This window comes from Sceloporus occidentalis, unplaced genomic scaffold (assembly GCF_023333645.1).
Source record: "Sceloporus occidentalis isolate IW3139 unplaced genomic scaffold, rSceOcc1.0.p SCAF_2, whole genome shotgun sequence".
NCBI classification, from domain to species: Eukaryota; Metazoa; Chordata; class Lepidosauria; order Squamata; family Phrynosomatidae; genus Sceloporus; species Sceloporus occidentalis.
In genome coordinates this window covers 267,433,857-267,457,514 of record NW_028316982.1, presented here as the reverse complement: position 1 = coordinate 267,457,514, position 23,658 = coordinate 267,433,857, and the positions used below count along the sequence as shown (strand labels likewise).

General features: G+C 39.9%; 1 protein-coding gene across 4 annotated transcripts in view; it reads right to left on the bottom strand.

The window, feature by feature from the left end:
• INTS4 (integrator complex subunit 4) overlaps positions 1-23,658 on the bottom strand; it is a 45,566-nt gene that overhangs the window by 18,869 nt on the left and 3,039 nt on the right. For 3 of the 4 annotated variants that reach the window (XM_089512962.1, XM_089512963.1, XM_089512964.1), the window contains exons 3-15: positions 22,713-22,830; positions 20,174-20,280; positions 19,008-19,193; positions 16,975-17,025; positions 15,694-15,782; positions 14,376-14,496; positions 9,602-9,673; positions 6,693-6,867; positions 6,235-6,440; positions 4,870-5,012; positions 3,944-4,059; positions 2,670-2,803; positions 1,258-1,415 (exon numbers count right to left, since the gene is read on the bottom strand). In XM_089512962.1, the coding sequence (XP_089369088.1) occupies positions 1,258-1,415; positions 2,670-2,803; positions 3,944-4,059; positions 4,870-5,012; positions 6,235-6,440; positions 6,693-6,867; positions 9,602-9,673; positions 14,376-14,496; positions 15,694-15,782; positions 16,975-17,025; positions 19,008-19,193; positions 20,174-20,280; positions 22,713-22,830 (1,676 nt within the window). Of the gene's footprint in view, positions 1-1,257; positions 1,416-2,669; positions 2,804-3,943; positions 4,060-4,869; positions 5,013-6,234; positions 6,441-6,692; positions 6,868-9,601; positions 9,674-14,375; positions 14,497-15,693; positions 15,783-16,974; positions 17,026-19,007; positions 19,194-20,173; positions 20,281-22,712; positions 22,831-23,447; positions 23,520-23,658 lie in introns of those variants that run through there. The other variant, XM_089512965.1, reaches the window with a different exon arrangement.

Genomic DNA, 23,658 nt, shown 5'->3' with positions numbered 1-23,658 from the left:
CAAGACTGTGTATATACCCAGATTCTTGCAGAAGGACATAAAAAGAACCAATTCAAAAAAGATGTTGCTGGCCTTCATACACTAAATTTGTTGCAGACTGGGAATTGATGTTGCAGATTGGCTAGCAAAGCTTTCCCACAGGTAGACCAACCAGGGGAAGTATTAACATGTGGGAATGGAAATTGTGCTGGACCTTCTAAGTATCTTTTCTTGTACAAGAAAGCAGGAGGGGAATCTATAAAAACCTACAATTGTAAGAGGACCCAGCCTTTCTTCTGTAGAAGAAACAGAAAAAGAAAGGACCCAACACAACCAAGATATTCCGTCTAAGTCTTTGCTTCACTCCGGGTACATCTACTCTGTAGAAATAATGCAGCTTGACACCACTTTTACTGCCATGGCTCCATCCTACAGAATCACGGAATTTTTAGTTTTGTGAGGCACTAGCACCCTTTGGCAAAGAAGGGCTGAGATCTTGCAAAACTACAAATCCCAGGATTCCATAGGATGGAGCTTCAGCACATACGTTATTTCAAAGTGCATTATTTCTATAGTGTAAATGCACCCTCCATCAAGCCCTACACCAAAGTTAATATTTATAGCAGTGTAAAGAACTCATCTAAATGAAATCTCAGGGTGATTAGTACAAGCCATGGTTTACTGTGATGTACAAGCTCACAAAATACAAAAGAAGCACAAAAGGAAGGGGGTCCTTAAGAGAAGTTCAAAACTAAGGGGCAAGGACTAAAGAACAAAAAGCAAAATACAAAATCATAAACATATACAACCAGCCTGCTCCATATGTGGGCTTGCTGTATGTGGATTTAAGCTTCCATGCACGGCAAGTCTGGGGACTTAAAATGGTGCACACAACCATAGAAATCAACAGTACTTGAGGTCTAAGTTTTTTGCCATGCGCGGGGGGGGGGGGGTATCCAGAACAGATCCCCTGCATATATAAAGGGCCCACTGTATAATGTTAATAGACAGGATGCTATATATTTCCTTATGTATAGAAAGGCAAACAGATGCATATGCACTGAGAGATTTGTTGATTTGCTTATATATTCATATTTATTAATACATATTTTAAATTACATTATTATATTATATATAATATAATTAAATTATATGCACACTTTTAGAATTATGTATATGATTGTTTACAATTTTGACTTTGGTTTTTACACTGTAATCTGTTATTTTCCACCTACAGCAGATGCCTTAAAGCGAGAAAAGAAGGTTTGGGACAATTACCGGATGGTAAACTCAAGCAGCTCCTGAATGCCCTGTGGGTCTAGATGCTGAAGATTGAACACTCGTTCCAAGCTCTGTTTGAGAAATTCCTGGGAAGGATCTTCTTGGAGGGCAAGGCTGGCAGACACAGGCAAAGATGCTAGCTTTTTCCCAGGCAACTAAGCAAAAGACAGAAGGGAGTGGAAAATGAAGAGCCAAATTCAGCAGTTTGCATTCTGTCCAACTCACATGTATGGTACTGTACTTGCTAACATTGGGTTTCCCGCCTTCTAGCCACATTTTTACTATAAAACCCAACATTCTTCACTACAGTGACTTTTTTCTCCAGGGAACCATTGAGAATGGGAACTCTTCCATTAGAAATCCATGATGATAATGACAAAAAGAAGTCAACTCTAAGATATCTGATTATTTTTCTGGAAGTCAAGTTGCAGAGTGAACTTACAGACTCACATTAAGAGACTGTGTGAAATAGATCCCATCCTTTCAAATAGATCAGACCTTGAAGAAACTCAATAATATAACAAAAGTGATATCCAATCCCTCTAAAAACAGTAAAACAATATGCCTTCCTGATCTTCTGTTCTAAGAGGAAGGCAAAACCCCCTCCAGTCACTGGAACTCAGTAGCTGCCAACTCTGGGTCTGGAAGCAATACACTGAGCTCTCTGTGTTCACAGATTCTGCATCCATGGGTTCAACCTTCCACAATTTGAGACTATTTAAAAAAATAATTCCAAAAAACAAACCTTGATTTTGCCATTGTATATAAGGAACACTATTTTACTATGCCATTGAGCATCCATGGATTTTGGTATCCACAGGGGGTCCTGGATCCAAATCCCAGAAGATACCAAGGACTCACTGTATATAACCACCATGAGTAACAAACACAGGTAGCCTTCTCCTCCATGAATGTCTAAGCCCTCTTTAAAGCCATCCAACAAAATGACCCAATCTTACAGCAGCAAATTCCATACATGAATTATATGTTGCCTGAAGAAGTTAAGTCATATTAGGCTAAATAGGTGGACTGTGTGTGTGCACATTCATGAATGCATGCATGTGTATATGTATATGAATTTGCATAGAGATTTCATATGTACAGTTGAATACTAGTCCAAAAGGCACTGCCCTACTTGCAACAGTTTCCCACTTCATATGAAGACATAAGAAGTCTGTTCCAACTAGATCAGCTGTTTTAGAATGCATGTCTGCAAAAATAGATATGTCTGTCCAGAATTAAGAAACTAGGGTTGACCTTTCTACTATTCCAGTAGAGATGTTCTATTACAAAATGTCGTGCTTGCATTACTTTTTTAAAGCCATGAGAGAAACAAAAGGCATGGATGTATCCCATCGCAGAGTCAAATAGTGTTTGGTTACTCCGACGTAAAAAAATACTCAACTTACTCTCAAGGGAGGGACGAGGTGAGAAAGACTGTCCCGAAGGTAAGCATAGTGCCTGAAGGTGTGGTCCGAGAATAAAGCGGACATGGTTGGACATGATTTGGCAGCATTGAAAATGAAAACCAGGACTGCAATGTCTAGTTGCCCCTTGGGTTAAGGAAAAAGATAGATCTGTAATTCTAGAATGATTGAATGAATGTCTGCAAGTACAGAGAAAAAGTACAGTTAGAATATTGTAGAATATGGGTGAAGGAGTAGTACAAAGAAATTGCTGCTAGAAGATTCTTTAAACTACCAATTTTATAGTATCTTAGTACTTTAAAGTATTTTAACACATCCTGTATCAAATCCTCATCATCTTACAGCGGTGGTTCTCAAACAGTGGAGTGTGAGGCTTGAGAGTTGCTCAAGGGGGGCACAAGACTTGGATGCTCTGATCCCTCCTTCTCCTCCTCTCAAACTTTTTATGTGAAAAACTGACATATGTGTTGAGTTAAATATTGATTTTACTTAAATAAAACTGTTCTAATCTGATGTTATTTCTTTATAAAATGTTAAAATATGAATATGCATGATTGTGCAAATGAAAATACAAACACTAACTAAATAAAATATTTTTATTCATATACTATGTCATGGAGATGTAAAGGGTTGTCCCAAGGGCTAAACGTCTGAACATCACTACCCTACAGACATATTTTCAAACTCAAATGCAGTTACTAATTACAGTTTGCAGATACAGGAATGAGCAATATAAAAAAAATAAGTAATTAAAAATAATTAACTCAACATAGAAAACTGTGAACTTTAACTGCTGTGGCACAGCAAGTAGGAGTAGAAACAAAATCAGAAAACTCCCTGCAATTGTCAGGAAAAACACTTTGAAATACTCATAAAACCAAAGTTTTGACTGGAAACTACTGTTAGACGCTCTCTTTTTAGCAGTTTCCATTCAGATTTGATAACTGACAAGGTAATTGACACTATTAGTTAACTGCATTGTGTCAGGACGTTTAACCAGTTTTGATTTTTTAAAGATGTATATCACACAAAGTACTGGTTAAAACTGTCTGCTTCTGTTTTTAATGCTTGCTTAGAGGCCCACTTTTTAGGTAGATTGGCCTGCAGAGGTGAATCACAATCCCAGCTTTGCAAAATCATTCAATCCAAGGCTTGCTAGCCAAATGCAAACCAAGTGGTCTTTAACCACGGTTTGATGTGATATCTAAATTTATCCTGCGTATTACTCAGACATACAGACAGAATAAAAAGGATACAAGCTGGGTCATCCATATCAGGTTCTGGAGTGTCAAAGAAAGGGTGGGTACCCAACAGTTCAGGAACAAGTGGAAGCACAAGGGTGGGATGTCTGCCTCCCAGGAACTTTAAGCATCTGCAAGGCATGGATTCAAAGTTGTGAGCATGTAAAACACTGCACAGTCCCTCTTTAATGTGAACTCCAATCACAAAGATGTCTGAAAACCCTAGAAATACACGAGCCTCTTTCTGTGAGCTGCCTTGCCCCCCTCCCCACTCCTGAAGAAAGGTTACACATAAATGGAATAAATAAAATGAAATAATGGAAATTGTGAGTCACTTATGATTTTAAGGCATGCTCTTTATGCTTCCAGAATTCATAATCCTTGACATGGATCTTTGAGATGTAAAATTGCAGTCTGTTTTTAAAATAAATAACTAAAGTTAAATCGAGTGTGGTGTAGTGGTTTAAGCATTGGACTATAACACTGGAGACCAGGGTTTGAATCCCCACTCAGCCATAGAAACACACTGGGTGACCTTGTGCATGTCACACTATCTCAGCCTCAGAAGAAGACAATGGCAAACTGCTTCTGAATAAATCTTGCCCAGTAGAACCCATTATAGGTTTGCCTTAGGATCACAATAAGTCAGAAATAACTTGAAGGCACACAACAGCTAAGAAGGTTGTCTTTCCCACAACCTTCAGTTGTGATGGTCTATAATTCCAACCATCCCCAGCCAAAATGGCCAATGGCTAATTCAGCACTATGCTTCTTTTATCCTGAAACCTGGTTGAAAATCTTTCATTCCAAATATTAACCTTGCACATCAACTAAATGAACGTACTGTTCAGATGTGCTTCGTAAATAGGCTATTCAGCAAGTTGCAGCCCTGCAAGCCATTATTATATCTACGTCAAAGGAAGAGAGACAACAGCACTTACTTCCAGATGGAATCCCTGTCTGTAGGATACTTGGTCAGATTCTTCAGGAGCTCAACCAGAGCAAGATGGATGCCTTCTTTTGTCGAGACATTGGTGCAGCACAGCAGCTCGTGGAGAGCTTCCCGTATATCTCGAGAAGAATCCTGAACCAATACTTAAAAAGCTTAGAATAATGACAAGTAATGAAGATTAATTTTTGTATAGTCATAAACCTATTTGGATATTCCTCCATGGCTCAGAGGAATACAAGGAATCCATGAGACTATGACTAAGATTTTATATCAAACTTGCATCCTGTAAATATGCAATCATGTAATTATATGATGGTTGCTTTACACCACTTTCCTTCTGAATATCAACCTTGTCCAACTGATATATATATATATATCTGCCAATTAGCCTGCTTCTTGCCCAACTGTGCAATGGGGAATGCACAGTGGCTGCTTCTGCAACCCCAGTGAATCAAGTGGTACACTGAAGATACTAACAAATAGTTACAGACCATCCAAGCTTGTGTGGTTGGAATCCTATTGATTAGTCTCAACTAAAGTAGACCAATTCAGTCAATTGTTGAATGGTGAATCAATTCATTCTCTGCTTGGGGAAAACAATGGCATTTAAGCTCATGTGAAAGGGTCACATTTGAGAAATTCCTCTTACGCAACCATGAACTGAATATGCCTAAATGATTAAGAAGGGACAAGAATGAGTATGAGGGCATGGCACATTCCCAATGTTGTTTGGAGGCTTAGTAAAACTGAAAGATTGTATGAACTAGCCTGTAATAGTGCTGCTGAAAAAAATATGATCCAAAATGTACACTAAGGACTCTCATTAGGATAACATGAAAAACTAATACAGGTTGAGTCTCCCTTATCCAAAATGTTTGGGACTAGAAGTGTTTTGGATTTCAGAGTTTTTCAGGTGTTGGAGTATTTGCATACACATAATGAGATATCTTAGAGATGGGACCCAAGTCTAAACATGAAATTCATTTCTGTTTTGTATACACCTTATGCATATAATAATAAATACTCAAATAATAACAAATATAGCCTGAAGGTAACTTTATACCCAGTATTTTTAATAATATTTTTATTTCATTTTATATATAAATACAAATATTGGACATACAACACTAATAATTTAATAATTTAAAATTATTCAGTGTACAAGTTTGTGTACACTGAATGCAAAGATGTCACTATCAGAATGCAAAGGTGTCACTATCTCAGCACCCCATGTGGGTGAATTTAGAATATTTTGGATTTCAGAATTCTGAATAAGGGAGACTCAACCTGTAACAGGAAGTTCTTCCAAGAGGTTGGTGTGTGTGTGTGTGTGTGAGAGAGAGAAGAAACTTGCCTCCAAAACACCTAGCACAGTGTCCAATTGGTCTTCTCGCAGGGTTATGTTATTGGAAATCTTTCTCATGGTGTGAATTGACTGCAGCCTCACTTCTTCTATCTCATCATTGAACATGTCAACCAGAAAATCAAGGCACTTCTCTGCAAAGGAGGGTGAGGATTGGGCCAGCATGCAGAGGGCCTCGACTGCAGCAATTCGAACCTCTGAAAATGGAAAGAGGGAGAGGGAGAAGCATGTAATAGAACATCTCTACTGGAATAGTAGAAAGGTCAACCCCAGTTTTTTAATTCTGGACAAACATATCTATTTTTGCAGACATACATTCTAAAACAGCTGATCTAGTTGGAACAGACTTCTTATGTCTTCATATGAAGACACAGCAGAAAAAAGTTATTAAGTAGATGACAAATCCTCAAAAGGACACTGAAAACCTTGGCAATACTCCCTCTACTCACCATACATTTCATCTTCCAGGCCATGAACGAAAGCCCCACAGGCACCGGATTCAATTAAGTTGACTGCTCCAGTGTCTACCTCTTCTTTAGGAGCATCATCTCCCCACTTTCTGCCGCTTGAGAACTCCCCAGAGCTGTAGAGCTCTTTTGCTCGTTCATGGGCTGTTCGTTTTCGCTGTAGGTGGAACAGATGTGAAAGTTACGTGCCAGGCTTGGCAAACGAAGGCAACCGTTTCTCTCAACGCCTGGGTAAAATGTACTCAGCCAGCATGGTGTAATGGTTTGAGTGCTGGACTATGATTCTGGAGACCAGGGTTTTAATTCCCACTCAACTATGGAAACCCACTGGGTGACATTAGGCAAGTCACACTCTCTCAGCCTCAGAAAGTGGCAAAGGCCCCCTCTGAACAAATCTTACCTAGAAAACCCTGAGATAGTGTCACCTTGATCACCATAAGTTGTAAACAGCTTGAAGGCCACACAACAACGAAGTCCAACACATTTATTCCTCATTATGCAACATCAAGTTTCATGACTTATTAACTGCCACTGGCTTGATTGTTCAAGGATCTCCTCCAGATGTGGGACCTCCATTCCACAGATTTCTTACATAGGTGCTTTGCGAGTGAAGAATTTGTGTGAGGAAGCCATTTTTGTAGTTTTATTTGAAAACCTAGAACAAATTACGTGAATAAGGCAAACATGCATGTTTACTATGTGTGTCTTTAGCTTGATACGAATCTTTAATTTTCTTGTTCTCCAGAACTTGGATTCATTCATTTATTGTTCAGTTCCAGAGGTAGTAGATAAGGAGAAAGATGGTGCAAGGAGTGCAAAAGGGAAAGAGGATGAAGAATTTCATTAGGGAGCTGCTCAAAGCCAATGGCCCGATGATCATTTTTAGTTTTTCACTCACATTTCTAAATGACCTCTTCTGTTGTTGTGTGCCTTTGTTTCCAACTTATGGCCACCCTAAGGCAAACCTATAATGCGGTTTTCTGGGACTGAGAATGTGTGACTCGCCCAGGGCCACCCAGTAGGTTTCCATGGCTGAACAGGGAATTCAAACCCTGGTCTCTGGAATTATAGTCCAACGTTCAAACCACTACACCCTCACACACAACTGACCTCCATAGGTAAACACAAAATACAAACACAGTCACAATGCACGGTGGTTGGCTTTCATGTCAGTAGGGCAGTGCATTTGCTATGGCTTTTAGTCCAAACTTTAAAAGGCCAATCCAAGATACTCTCAAACAGGATCAGCACCCCCAAGTATGCATTCAATTCCAGAGGAGACTGTCCATCCTGCTGACACAGAAGTCACGAGGCACTGTTCACAGATAGAATATTTTGCCAGGGAAAGTTCAATTAAGTTAGATTTTATTTATTTAATTTACATTCCACCTTTCTCCCATTAATTAATGAAAATGTATTAATTTATTAAAATTAGTTAACTGATAAGACTTTGTAACCAGTTAAATCAGCACTACTCTAAGCAGGAGGGGTGAAACTTTTTACCACCAAAGGCCACATCACTTCAAGGACAATCTGTTGAGGGCTGCATGGCAGGAGTAAGTTGGTGAATCCCTTTCTTTCTTTCTTTCTTTCTTTCTTTCTTTCTTTCTTTCTCCCCCTCCCTTTCATAGTTCCTCTGCATTCCCAGGAGACTACTGGGGAAAGTCAGATGCCCTTTCTATAGATAGAATCATAGAGTTGGAAGAGACCACAAGGGCCTATGATCTGATTGCTTGCAGATGGCTTTTGAAATGAGACCAAGAGTTACAGCTGCCTATTCCTTCTGGACAGTATGGATGTGATCTTTTGTAATTCCTGTTCAGATCTTGGAAAGTTATTTTAAGACTACAACTCCAAAAATTCTCCAGCCAGTGTGAGCAAAGAGTACTGTTAAAGTGGCTGAAATACTGTACTTAAGTTGATAACTGAACAGTGCCACCAAGACAGTTATCAGAGTGTGGAAAAGTTACTAGCCAGGATTACAATTCCCAGAACCCGCTGACTGCAGGATTCTGGGAGCTTTGTTGTTGTTATGTGTCTCCAAGTCATTTTTGACTTATGCCAACTCTAAGACAACCCTATCATAGCATTTTCTTGGAAAGTTTCTTAGAGGGGGTTTTCCATTGCCATCCTCTGAGGCGGAGATAATGTGACTTGTCTAAAGTCACTCAACGGGTTTTTATGCTCAAGCGGGGAATCAAACCCTAATCTCCAGTCACAATCCAACACTCAAACCATTACACCAGGGGAGCAGCAGATCCACAAAGTAACTCCCTAAAGTTCTGTTCCTGTTACTTTCAGTAGAGTTGGTAAAGGAACAGTTATTGGTGTTTGGTGACCATGGTCTCTGAAGTCATGTTTTTAAATAATGGAAACATGCCCAACATCGTTAGTGCAGTCCATAGCAGAAGCCAGGGTCACAGAGGGATGCAAAATTCGCTCTTCATCTACCACTCAATTGAAACAGATGTCAGAGGTGCACACATTCTTGAAAATATTTATGAACTTCAGTAAATAGAGGAGAAAACTTTTGAGTCTAAATGCTGTCACTTAGATGAACAATTGCACCATACCCAATCAAACCAGAACAACCAAATGTTAGTGTGTGTGTCATTTCTTTTTAAATCATTATATTTTTTTGGCAAGAACACAAAGGCTGAACCAAAGGATTTGTGGTTCAGATTTCTCTGGCATTAAACTACCATAAAGCCTGCCAGGAAAAAAAAAGAAAAGAAAAGACTACACAACAGAGAAAGTCAGCAAGAAAAAAAAACCTGTTGTGCAACTTCAAACATGCCAAATGCAAGATAAATATCTGTTAAGCCAAAGGACTTTTCCTTTCTATTAAGCAAGAGGAGAAACTGAAAACAGAAAAAGCCAAGTTTCTGTACCCTCAGGTCCGACATCAGCTTCTTGTCCAGGGTCTGTTCTAAAAAATGAGAACTAACTTGTAGCATAGATCCCTGGAAGAAAAGAGGAGGAAAAGGAAAAAGTTAGTAGCAAGGTCATTTTGGACACAGTACAGGTGAGGTTAGCAACGTAACCACAGCCCTGCCTGACATGGAGGCAGGCGATGCTATACTTTGTCTAGATAGGATGACAGATAGTGCTGGTGCAGAGTCAGTAAGTGGTGCATGTCAGCACCAGTGATGTGAAGAATGCTATTCAGTGCTCCTGTAATTACATATTTATGCTGATTTTTAAAAATAGAATAGTCCCCCATTTATTCAACAGTTTAGGGACCAAAGCACTGTCAAAAAAGTGGAAACCATTGTAATGAAGACCCCATATTACTGCATATTAGATTATATTACTCAAACCATTACATCACAGGAGCTGCAGAGCCACAAAGTAACTGTTCTGTTCCTATTACTTTCAGTAGAGTTAGTACAGGAACTGTTATTGGTATTTGGTGATCATGGTCTCTGCAGTCATGTTTTTAAATAATGGAAACACACCTAACATAATAAATGCAGTCCACAGCAGAAGCCAGGGTCACAGAGGGATGCAAAATACTCTCTTCATCTACCACTCAATTGAAAATAATAATAATAATAATAGTTGTTGTTGTTGTTGTTGTTGTTTCTTACAGCCTCTCCCCAAAGCTCGAGGCAGATTAAAACACAGAAAACCAGACCTTCTTTCTCCTCACCTTCCCACCAGGGCCCTCCGTTCTGGTAGTCAAGGTCTGCTGTCCCAGCCCAGGATTTCCTCTGCCCCATCCCAGATTCGCCCCTTTTCACTTGCTGCCCCTCACTCCTGGAACCTTCTTCCCCCACAAGCAAGAGCCATCACTTCTTTAACCAGCTTCAAACCGAGTTGAAAACCATCCTGTTCAGAGAAGCCTTCCCAGGCACTGCATAATTGTCGCTTACTATTTGATGTTCTTTTGGTGCCTGTTTATCAAACCATTTCCTGTATTGCTATGTACTGTATATGCATTATCCTACTTGAGAGTATGTATTTTCCCTGGAAAATGATTAATCATCCATTGTGAAGCCAAGCCCTCCCTCCAGTCCATCTGCCTTGGTCCAGGCCTTGGAAGTAGAGAGGAACTGCTGGACCTCTTACCCTTCCCCTCCACCACTCCCTTCTCCTTTTGTGTCATGTCTTTTTAGATTGTAAGCCCGAGGGCAGGGATCTGTCTAACTAAAAAGATTGCATGTACAGCGCTGTGTAAATTTACAGCGCTTCATAAATAAAGGTTAATAATAATAATAATAATAATAATAATATCATTTTAACACACTGTGAAAACACACAAACATACGAAACATTAAAACTATACAGTATAACAATTTAAAAGATACCAATTTAAAATTCATAGATTAAAATCAACTGTTTTAAATTCAGACAGCATGTTTAGCTGTCAAATCTCTTCATTCCACAGGCAGCCAAGGAAAACGTCCTCTAGATGACAGTTGCCAGTTCAGTTTTGGCCAGTAAGCACAAATATAAGTATGGATACTTGTACAGTGCTGTATTATAAGCATGCGACAACACCACAAACAACTTGTAGAAGTTTTGAACTTCAGCTTCCAGAATTCCTGACTGTTGGCCAAGCTGACTGGGGCTTCTGGAGTTGAAGTCCAAAACACCTAGAGGACCAAATTTTGAGAATCTCTGATTCTAGTCCAACCCTAGTGCAGACATCCTCAGCTAAACTAATCTTAACTATCCAACCACCATTTAAATACCTCAAACATATTCCAAGCTAATCTATTTCACTACTAAAGATCTCTCACTATCAAGAAATTCTTTCTAATGCTTAGCTGGACTCTCTTTTCTTGTAATTTGAATCAAGTGATTTGGATCCTACTCTTTGGAGCAGCAGAAAAGAAACTCGCTCCATTTCCATGGAACAACCCTTCAAATATTTGAAGACGTCTATCAAATCAGCTCTCGGTTTTTTTTCTCCTCCAGGCTAAAGAGCTGCTGCCAGGCTGTTAACAGGCGCCAATTACAGAGCCCATACAACTCCCCTGTTGAAACAGCTTCATTGGCTGCCAGTTCATTCCCAGGCACAATTCAAGGTACTGGTTATATCCTACAAAGCCCTACATGGCTCAGGTCCACATTATTTGGCAGACCTTTTCTCCTGGTATGAACCGGCCCGGACTCTGAGATCCTCTGGAGAAGCCCTTCTCTCCATCCCAACACCTTCACAAACACGTTTGGTGGGGACACGAGAGAGGGCCTTCTCAGTGGCTGCCCCTAGACTCTGGAGCTCCCTGCCCAGGGAGATAAGAACGGCTCCCTCCTTGATGGCTTTCCGACGGCAGGTGAAGACCTACCTGTTCACACAGGCATTTAAGGAATCACTATAAGAACAGGCAGGAATGTTGGACTAGTTTAATCATTCTGTTTAATGCATGTCATTTACCTATTTATTTTAAAAATGTTTTAATTGTACTTTTTGTTTGTTTGTTTTTTAATTGCTGTGAAGCCGCTCTGAGTCCCAGTCCTGGGAAAAGAGCGGGATGGGGGGAGATAGATAGATATATATATAGATATATATATATAGATATATATATATATATATATATATATATATATATATATATATATATATATAAATGTACTCAGTTCCATACATGGTTTCTCACAGGGCTTGGTTTCCAGACCCTCCGATTTTTTGGTCACCTCCCTGTGGACAGGCTCTAACTGCCTGATATCCTTCTTAAACCCAGATATAACATAATACTCCAAGTAAGGTCTGACCAGAGCAGAATATAATGTTCCTATGAGAACCTTTGATCTGATCACTGAACATTTATTGGTGCAATCTAGAATTACATCAGGCTTTTTTTTTTTTGTCATTCCATCAGAGTGTTGACAATATATGAAAGGGAAGGGCACCACTTGACTGCCACAATAATAAAGCAGATGAAGGCCTAAAATGGCCTTTGGTGTGATCCAGCTATTGTGGATCATAAATAGGCCAAATGTCTATCTGACCCCAGAAACTACTTCCTACACCTTCTGGCCAGATCCTTCAAGGAAGTGCAGAAACAGGGCATCAAAACAACCATACTGTCAGCAGCACCAATATATTCTGAAATATATACTGCCATCTTCTTATGGAAGTTTTATTTAGCCAACATGCTCCTTTTCTTCATGAAAATCCTTAGTCCCATTTTAAAGTATCTGAGTTGTGGCTCTGTCATAGCGTGTGACAGTGACTTCCTTAAGTTAATTGTGCCTCAAACGTGAGACATCTTCTCTTGTTTGCTGTTAGTCGGTACACTGCCAAAATACACAAACAGGGTTTTTAGCCCTGACATTTAGAAAAAGATCAAGCAACACATGGCCCTCACTTCTTATTCTGACCTAAAATACCAAGTAGTAGGTCTGAACAAAGAAGTTCCACTGTGCAAGGAAAGTCCTATTTCCCTGGCATCTCTTATCATTAAACTGGTTGCATTCAATGGGAAATAAAACTGCCTTTCAAATTACACAGGCACAGGAACATCTTTTACCCACAGTATTTTTAAAACTTGGGGTATTGTAGCCAGTACTGATTCCATGTATTAAAATATATCAGTTTTGCCCTGTAGCACCAGAGCTCAGGGTAAGGAACAGATAAAATCAATTTAGAACATTTTAAATATAGAACAAAGAGGAATAATTTAAATGGTCTCAATACTTATTAAACAATTTTACAATTAATGCATTCAATTTAACGGCTATAACAGATTATGCAGATTTGGGCAAACTGTTAGATTCCCAAAGGCTTTGACTTAAAAAGCCATGTTTTAACTCAGTAATGGAAAGAAAGCAGCACTGGTATTCATTGGGCCTGCAAGGGAAGAGCATTTCATAGCAAGGAAACACCCAAAGCAATGATCCTCATTGTTTGGTATTCCAGAGGTTTTGGACTTCACATCCCAGAATCATTGATTATTGGTCATGCCAGGTGAAGTTTTTGGGAGTTGAGTTTTACAACACTCTTGTTGCTGTTGTGTGCCTCCAAGTCATTTTTGACTTGGAGCCAGTGTGGTATAATGACTTAAGCGTTGGACAATTTGCAAAGTAGAGGCTTTGCAAAGTACAACTCTGGAGACCAGGATTCGATTCCTCACTTGAGTATAAAAACCCACTGGGTGTCCTTGGGCAAGTCACACTCTCTCAGCCTCAGATAATGGCAATGGTAAACCTCCTCTGAAGAAACCTGCCAAGAAAACCTATGATACATTCACCTCAGGGTCTCTATGATTAAAAAATGACTTGGAGGCACACAGCAACAACAAAGGCAAACCTATCATGGGACCAAAATATTGAGAGCCACTGATCTGGACAGAAAACAGTAATCCCACTACTTTTCTCATGGGCTCACGATGGCAAACATTTTAAAATTTAGGCTAAGTAGAGGCTATGCAAAGTACAACCAGAATGAGTGACAAGATAATTGCACATGCAACTAAGAGAGCTAGAAACTCCAATAGGACTCTACTGGGTTTCCGGATTCTGCAGCCTATGGTGAGATCACCATGATACAGCACACAAGGACACAATTTCCATATAAATTACACAAGTTTAGCAGCTTTTCTTCTCATCCCAACTATTCCCCTCCAACCTTCAGCTCAATCAAGCCATACGTTTCCACCAGGTAGATTTATTATACCTGCTTTCTAACCACTTAAGAATAAAGAGAAGAGCACTTACCAACAATTTAGCAGCTTGGACTCTGACCACCCAGGAGCCATCACTGACCATGTGACAAATTTTTCCAAAAGCATCATCAACTAGACGGATTTCTTCATTGGAGGAGGGAATTGGGACAATGCTAGGAGAGAGAGCAACAAAGTATTACATATATACTATTGTATCACGATTTCATCTTATTATCTGCCATGAATAACTTGCTGGGAGCTTTAAAATTACAGAAAAATTAATTATCTGGGATAAAACACACAATAGCTTCTGTAAAGCGTGCCCCAGATTTTGTATGAATTATTAATTCCAAACAGGTAGAATTCAAAGATATAGCCATGTTAGTCTGTGAAATCAGTATGTAAAGAGAACTTGTAGCACCTTTAAGACTAAATGAAAGAAAGAAATTGGCAGCATGAGTTTTCATAGACTTAGGTCTACATTAGTCTCCCCTGGACATGTCACAGCCTGCATATCTCTCCAAATGAAAGCAGAAGTGGCTGGAACCCCACTTCTGATTTCTCCCTTTTTAAAATAATAATAATAATAATAATAATAATAATAATAATAATTACTATTATTTATATCCCACCTCTTCCATTTTGAGGATCGAGGCGGGTAACAGCAAAGTTTATAAAATATACAACAATAAAAACAACAAGCACAAGACCCCAGCCTAACCCTCCCTCCCAAGTATAAAATTAAACAATAAAACATTGTTAAAAATACATAACAATATGACAAAGTTATTAGACAAACCACAAATAAGAAAAATAATAAAAGGAGGGGGATTCAGTTGGTTCTGGACATTATCAATCGGGGAAGGCCTGCTAGAAGAGAAAAGTTTTTGTTGCCTTTTTGAAAGCCTCAAGCGAGGATAATTGGTGAATCTCTTCGGGCAGGTCATTCCACGTTTTTGGAGCGGTGACAGAGAAGGACCTCCGGGAGAAAGACTATTTGGAGACAAAGTAAGTTGTAGGATAGCACTGCCTTTTGTTTTAAAGGAACACTGTTACTCTTGAAGTCTACCAGGCATATCAAGTCTCCTACTTTAACATTAACAGTCATTGACTGTAAATATAAAGATTACTTAACTCTCCCTTTTTAATTTTTTCAGTGAAGGGAATCCAGGATCATCTGGGGTCCAGCAAAAATTGTTGGAGGCCACACACACAGTCCAAGGGTCACATATTCTTAGTAGCTTATGCTGTCCACCTTCCCCTATACCTTCTCAAAATATTGGCCTAACACATGATCAGCTTAAACTGTAGAATCTGCTTCCTCACCTTCACATCCTTCTTTTGTGGCTAGTCTAGTATTCCATACCTACCTTTCTGGATAAAGCTGACTGAGAACCCATGTGAGCTGAACCGCAACACTGCGAACCTGTTCATAGTCATCTGTTAAAAGTTTGCACGCCTGAAATGGAAGGTTTCCAAGCAGCCATTAGTCAGAAGCCCTTTTATCAACATTTATATTTCATGCTCCACTTCATGGAGCATGAAGTTTATTTCGTTTGCAATTTATGAGATACAAATTGAGAAAATTCATAAACAAAATTACCAAATAGAAACCCATCTCTCTGTTGGCACCTTTCTATTAAAAGACAAGCCAGTTTAACAGTGGTTGGGAACCAAACATTATGTAGAATTTGTTCAGCCTCTTGTACCTCAGAAAAAGACCTGCAAAACTCCTCAGCTTCTCAAAATGATTTGCTGTTGTTGTAGTCTGCCTTCAAGTCATTTCCTACTTATAATGACCCTAAGGCAAACCTATGATGGGTTTTTCTTGGCAAGATTTATTCAGAGGCGGTTTGCCACTGTCTTCCCCTGAGGCTGAGAGTCTGTGACTTGCCCCAGGTCACTCAGTGGCTTTCTATGGCCAAGAAGGGAATCAAACCCTGGTCTCCAGAGTCACAGTCCAACACTCAAACCACACTGGCTCTCCTTCAGAATGGTACCCCATATTATTTCTATTTATTAAATTGATATTCCTCCCTCTTTTCATGAATGGGGCTCAAGGCAATTCACAATCGGATAGTGCAAAAACAACTAAAATATGAAATGAATAAAAGCATTAAACATTGACAGTTAAAAAAAACATGCACATGACAGAAAATGCAATATCCACTTAACTAAAAGACTCCTTGCTGCAACTGTGGCTAGTTGCCAGAGACCTGCCTTAATAGATATTGTTGCCGGCTATGGGCAGAAAAATAACAAGGAAGGAGCCATCCTAATCCTCCTCAGAAAAGAGTTCCAGAACCTCCTTAGAATGCAGAGGCTGCATCCTGTGCCACACAATCAGTTCCACTCATGCAACCGGAATCCCTCTCCTCTCGCTCTCCATGCACTTTCCATATATTTTCTCCAGAGCAGCAGGGAAGAGAATTGGCTATGGCTTATACCATCCCCTCCTTACAGCAGACAAAAATCAGTCTCAGACAACATATCAAACACTAACTTGTATTTTGTTTTTTAAATGTAAGTTCCCAGGACTTCAGAAAGCAAACTGCTGGAAAACATCCAAGCACATTACTTTCTGAAGTTTGCAGTATGACCCACTCTACCATTAGGGTCCTTTACTGAACACATATAACATAGTGAATTACCTGACTGTAAATGGTTTGCTGCAGCTTCAATCCTCTTTCATGGAGCTGGAGCTACAGGGGAAAAAATAAAAAATACACCAGTTTGTTACTTCCCGAAGGAAAAAAAGTTATTCATAATAGAAGATGAACCATCAAAGATAATAAAGAGTGGAAAGACTCAAATCAGATCTTTTGAGATTACTTTTATTTCTGCTCCAAGGTGCATTACAAACATCCAAACTCAACAATGTGTATATAGTATATATTTAAAAGCTGCAACCTTATCCCTGCTTTCCTGGTTGTAAGCCTCAGTAAACACTGTGGATGTGGAGCATGCATCTCGGTTAAACACACACAGGAGTTTCTCAGTACTGTGGGCCCTTCACATTTGCTGGGATTAGGAGTGCAAGACCCCCATAAAAGTGGAAAAACCATGAACAAAAAACACACTATTTTTTTAACCTCAGTGAACACCTCTCTAGGACTCTCTAGATCCTCTACTGTGACTCAGTGGTCAACAGAGGACCTACAAATGACTAGAGAAGTATTCTTTCTAGGAATCTCTATGTCCTCCTGCATGACTCTATGGTAAAGTTCTGGAAGAAATTGACCATAAAGTCAAATCTGCAAAAGTCAAAGCCACAAATGTGGAGGGCCGACTGTAGTTCTTTTCTAGGTTATGTTTCCACATGAAGTAGAGCATGGGAGGAATCACTCATTTTGGCCACGTCTTTCCTTACAACCTACCAATAACCAAATATTTTGGCAATTTGGCACACATAAAAGCCAAGTGAACAACTAATTTTGCCAGAGGACAACTCCAAAAAGTGACATGGGGTCATCCCACCTCCTCAAATGGATACAGCTTCAATACCCACTGGCACAATTGCTGGCTGTTCACACCTCTAATTCATTGTGTGAAATGGTGAAAGACAGCCTGGGCACCAGATTCAGTCCATAAGCCACTAGTTACTAACTTAGCATGCAGATACTTCAGTTGTTATCTCTTGCCAAAAAAAAACCAGTATTTAACCTTGAGATCTGAGCAGAGCAACTCCTGTCTTGCTTCAAGGACCTTGGAAAGCTGAATTCTCATTTTTAAAAAACTTTTTGCTCCCAAAATTACACACACACACACACACACACACACACACACACACACACACACTCCCACCATGACTGGAGGAGTGATGAGAGGAATTTCACCATGTTTTTGGCTCTCTCTGGACCATTTTAGGTTCAGAAGAAGCTTCCCCCTCTCTCCCCATAGTAAGTGAATTGGGGTGCACCTACATCGTAGAAATAAGGTAGTTTGACACCACTTTAATTGCTATAGTTCCATCCTACAGAATTCTGGGATTTGTAATTTTGTAATGCACCAGTGCTCTTTGCCAGAGAAGGCTAAAGGCCTTGTAAAACTACTTAGTGGGAAAATGCCCAAATTGGTAGCAACTACCATTCTTACTCTTCACCCTGCTTCCACCTCCCACCCACCAACCCATCCCCATTTTGGTCCCACCTACTGTTGCGATTTGTACAGGTTGAGTCTTCCTTATCCAGAATTCCAAAATATTCCAGAAACCAAAACATTTGCATGGGTGGCTGAGGTAGTGATGCCTTTGCTTTCTGGAAGTTCAATGTGCACAAATTTTGTTTCATGCATAAAATTATGAGAAAATATTGCATAAAATTACCTTCAGGCTTTGTGTATAAGGCGTGCATGAAACATAAATGAATTTTGTGTTTAGACCTGGGTTTCATCTCCAAGGTATATCATTATGTATATATATGCAAATACAAGTATTCCAAAATTCCCCCAAAAATCTGAAATCCAAAACACCTCTGGTCCTAAGCATTTCAGATAACGGAGACCCAACCTAAATCCTCTCTCTGAGACCTTTCCAATTAGAATTCCACCCAAGCCAAAATAGCTTCCTAACCCTTGCTCTAATGCACAACCCATCCACTCCCCTGTTCCCCACACACATTCATGATTTCTCAAGAAAGCTGGCCTCATAAAGCACATGGCCCCTTTCTAGCTCATGCACACCTACCATAGCTTTTATAGCTGCAGTTCTAACCCGAGGGTCCTGGTCATTGAAGTAATCCCCTATTATCTTCTGGACATCTTTGGGAGGCTGACCTTCTGATTCTTTCAAGGAGCCTTTTTCAACCGTTCCAAGACAGCCGATCAGCAAGAGGCATTTGTTCCTTACACCATGGGAGGAATCACTCAAATGCTATGGAAGAAAAGGGATGCACCATTTATTTATTTGTAAAAAAGTGGAATTTCAAAAGGTGTTGCTTATCATGCAACCAGGTAAGAAGCAAGATCTGTTGAAATTGCCTCTGTTATACAACCATTGAAGGTATACAAAACATCTCCAGTTCTCACTCTGGCAACCCTGTCAAATACATTCTTTCCCCTCCATCTCTCCTTCAAAATGACAACCAGAAGTGACATAATGTCATTGTTACATGCCATTTTGAAGGAGAAACAGCAAAAAGAAAGTATTTTGGCATGCTCAGGAGTGTGTATGTGGAAAACTAGTCTCTAGCCTTTCTGCAATCGCCTACCCTTAATTTAGATCCTGGACCCTCCCGTCTGAATATCCTAAGGGCACCAGATCCTGTCTGATCATGGAAACTAAGCAGGATCAGCCCTGGTTAGGGAGACCACCAAGGAATACCAGGTACTGGAGCCTATATTTCGGGGGGGGGGGGGGGGCACCCAAGTATTCCTTGCCTAAGAAAACCCTGGGAATTCATGGGGTCACCAAAAATCGACAGGTGCCGTGAAGCCATACACGTACCCTCCAGTCTCCAACTACTCCCACAAAGATAGCAGCCTGGCTGCCCTTACCGGTTCCTCTGGAAGGACAGTTAGCCACTGCTTTGTTCATTTCATCAGAGCTTTGTATTATTATTAATATTTAAATAAATTATCCGGTATGAAGGATTTGGCTTTTGAAGCCAGTGAGTGAAGAAAACAAAGGTGGCAGTGATGATATGAGGAAGCAGGCAAAGCCAGAAAGGAACTAGGTATATCCAACAGTGCTCTGAAGTACTCTGTCAATATTACATAGTCCTTTTTTTAAAAAAACATTATCCCTAGAAACTTTTTTATGGACTCCCCTTTAATTCACAATAGGTAGGTGCCATCTGTATCCCTATGATCAGTACTCTAAGAATTTTTCCACTGGTTCACAGTTCTAGTTACCTTGCAAGCGATGTCCACCAGGCGCACACAAACTGCTAGGCTGTCTTGGAGCTTCTTCCCAATCACCAGCAAGGTCTCCAGCAACTGAGCAAGAACCTGGTGGGACTCTAAAAACAACAATAAATACTGTCATTATGGTTTACATTCACTCATTTCCCAGAGCAAGTTCCTTGAGATATATAATGTAGAAATCCTGTGGAAGCTAAACCAGTCTGAGTTTGATCAGTGCATGGAAATCCAAATGTATAATGCCTTAAGCTATAAATAAGGTATGAATAAATTAAATAGTAACTAGTGAGGGGCAGAAAGGCGAGGAAAGAAATGTACTGTATTATTCTCCTTCTGATGAGTATGAGATGAAGATACAGGTTGAGTATTTCTTAAAATACTTGAGATAAGAAGTGCTTTGGATTTTTCAGATTTTGGAATATTTTCATATATGTAATGAGATATCTTAGACACATCACCCAAGTCTAAACATTAAATTCATGTATTTTTTGTATATACCTAGACACATAACCTGAAGCTAATTTTATACAATACTTTAAATAATTTGTGCATGAAGCTTAATTTGTCTACACTGAAAACAAAAGTATTGCTATTTCAGTCACCAATGTGGATAATTTTGGAGTATTTCTGATTTCAGAATTCCAGATAAGAAATACTCAATCTGTATTTATATTCTGCCTTTTCCCCAGTCTGGGACTCAAGGCAGCTTACACAGGTTAAAAACAGATAAAGCTAAAAAATGTGAATGGTATAAAAGATAAAAAAATACAATTAAATTATCAATAAATTTAAAAGCTGTTAAAAACAGGCCAATAAAAACAAGAATTTAAAAAACACAGCACATGAAAGTCCCTGTCTCCATGAGCAGTCAACCCACAAAGGACTGCTGACATGACAAGATCGTCACCTTCCTACAGAGGGCTAGCAAAGAAGGCACCAGTATAATTACTTTATAAAGGGAATCACAGAACCTGGGAGCAGCCACCAAGAAGGTCTCCTCCAGTGTTCCCACCTGATGTATCTATGAGGGTGGTGGACAGAAATAAGCTGTATAGGGCCTTGTAGGTCACAGCCAACATATTGAATTGTGTCCAGAAACAGACCAGCAGCCCGTAGAGCTGTTGCACAAGGGGAGTGGGTGCTCCCTGTAGCCTGCCTTTATTTCTTGTCTTTCCTCTCCAATATATTCAAGGCTCTCCTCCTCTCTGAGGTGATCATCACAACAAACCCGTGGGAACCATCAAGCTGAGAAGAAAGAGACTGGCTGAAGTGAATTTCACTGCTCAGTGAGAACTTGAATTTCCTGCATCCCAGCCCCTTTTCTCATAAGCAAGTTGCTTGCTCCAGCCTTTTGATCATTTTGGTTGCCCTTTTCGGCACTATTCCCAAGGATGGGGATTGGAACTGTTCACAGTATTCCTTGTGGAGTGATATATTATATAATGGCTGTACAGAAAAACGGGGGGGGGGGATCTGTACTGCACCCCAGGACTGGAAACAGTCATCTGAAAATGAAATAGAGAACCTTTGTCTCAATCTAGCAGGCAGGAAAAGATTATTATCGTCATCATCTTCATCATCATCCCACTTTCCCAAAAAAATTAGGACTCAAAGAGGCTCACAATTTAAAAGAATGCAATTAAAAACATACAAAAAGGGAGCATTAAATGTCAGGAAATGACACTGGTGTGGCCACTAGGGGGAGCTGTTGTGCAGATAATTTACAGCTCCAGTGGCAGCTAATGTGGCAGCATTCAAACAGTTCATCATCGGAATGTTGATGCAACTGTCAACTGTCAGTTCTCAACTGTCACTGAGAGGAGAGTGAGACAATTGGTGCCTCAGTGTGGGCTGTGTCTGTTACAGAGAGACAGTTGGTGCCTCAGAGAGTGGGCTGTGTCTGTTACTGAGAGACAGTTGGTGCCTATGAGTAGGCTGTGTCTGTTACTGGGAGGCAGTGAGATGGTTCTGTGTTAATGTGGCTGCCTCAGAGGTTGTTATTATTGTTGGCTGGTGTAAATAGTGTGTATTAGAGACGGATGTCCAATACACTGTGTATATCTATGTTGTAAATACTGCAAAGGAAGATTAAAGCCCTCGTTTAGAGTGAAGACTTGTAAGAGTCGTCATTAGTTGAAGACATCTTCACAGATTCCTTCTTCTTGGCGTCCTGTCGACATGGTTGAACTCTGCAGGTGGTCGTGGTGGACACTGCACATCATTTCCATAGGTCCCAACAAGGGTTATGGGAGCAGCACACGAGCCACAACATTAATATAGTGAGCAGAATTAAACCTGAGGGGGGGAAATGGAACCAGGGCACAAGAGAAAAGTACCTAAAGTTCAACAGAGCTCAGACAGCAGGGCCCTGCCTCCTGCCAGTCAGAGCAGACAATACCAGGTTAGACAGATGAGCAATCTGACTTTGTACAGAGCAGTTTCATGCACACATGATGAAAGCACCCAACACAAAACTGACTCCAAGTGGAGCTTCGACAGTAGCCAATGTTTTGTCAAAAATATTGCATACTTTCATTTTGGAGTGTGTTAATGGCATCATCCAGAATGGAGTCAGGAGAAAATCCAGGAGTCTTTGACAGCAAACCCAACAGGGAAGCAATCTTCAGTCTGACAGAAGGATCATTCTCCTACAGTGATTAAAAAGAAAAGGAAAAAAAGGAAATCAGAATTATATCCTTTCTTCTCACTGCCAGCCTGAATGTGGTTCTTTTTTGTTCCCAGTTTGGCTTTGTTTACAATATTTATATACCACATTTCCATAAATGCCACCAAAGTAATATATAACAACTCAACTAAATCAGTAAAACAAAATCAGATGAACTAAATCAATACAACCGTATTGAACAATTGAAACCCTATGAAAATCACTACTACCATTTCAAAATGTCAGTTAGAAAGAATTATGTCCTAAGTTCTTTTTTAAAAAAGATATCAATCTTATTTATTTATTTATTCTAACGTAATTTACAAACAAGTTCCACTCCACCAGAAAAGTCAGGGAGGGAGCTAGTCAAGCCTCACGTAGAAAGAAGTTCCCTAATCTAGCTGCAGCCACCAAGAATCTTGGCTCTAAAAGGAAGACACAGAGCTTGGAAATGTTATTTTTGGACTACAACTCCCAGAATCCCACATGAACACTAGCCACTGTAGCTGGGGGATTTGAGAGTTATTTAAAAAACTAACTTTTTAAAAAGCTCTAAGAAAACATTTCACAATGTGCAAACAAAATTTGAGAAAGCACTACCTCATATATCTGTAGAAAAGGTATCTGAAGTCTCAAAGGAGTCTCTTCTGGGACCATGACAAGAAACTTCACAAAGGTTTTGATCAAGGTCACTCATCTTAAAGGTAAAGGTAAGTGGTTAAGAAGCTGATTCTGTTGATTGCACAATTAGCAGGTTGGCAGTTCGAGGCCCGGGTGCTGCATGATGGGGTGAGCTCTTGTCACTGTTCCC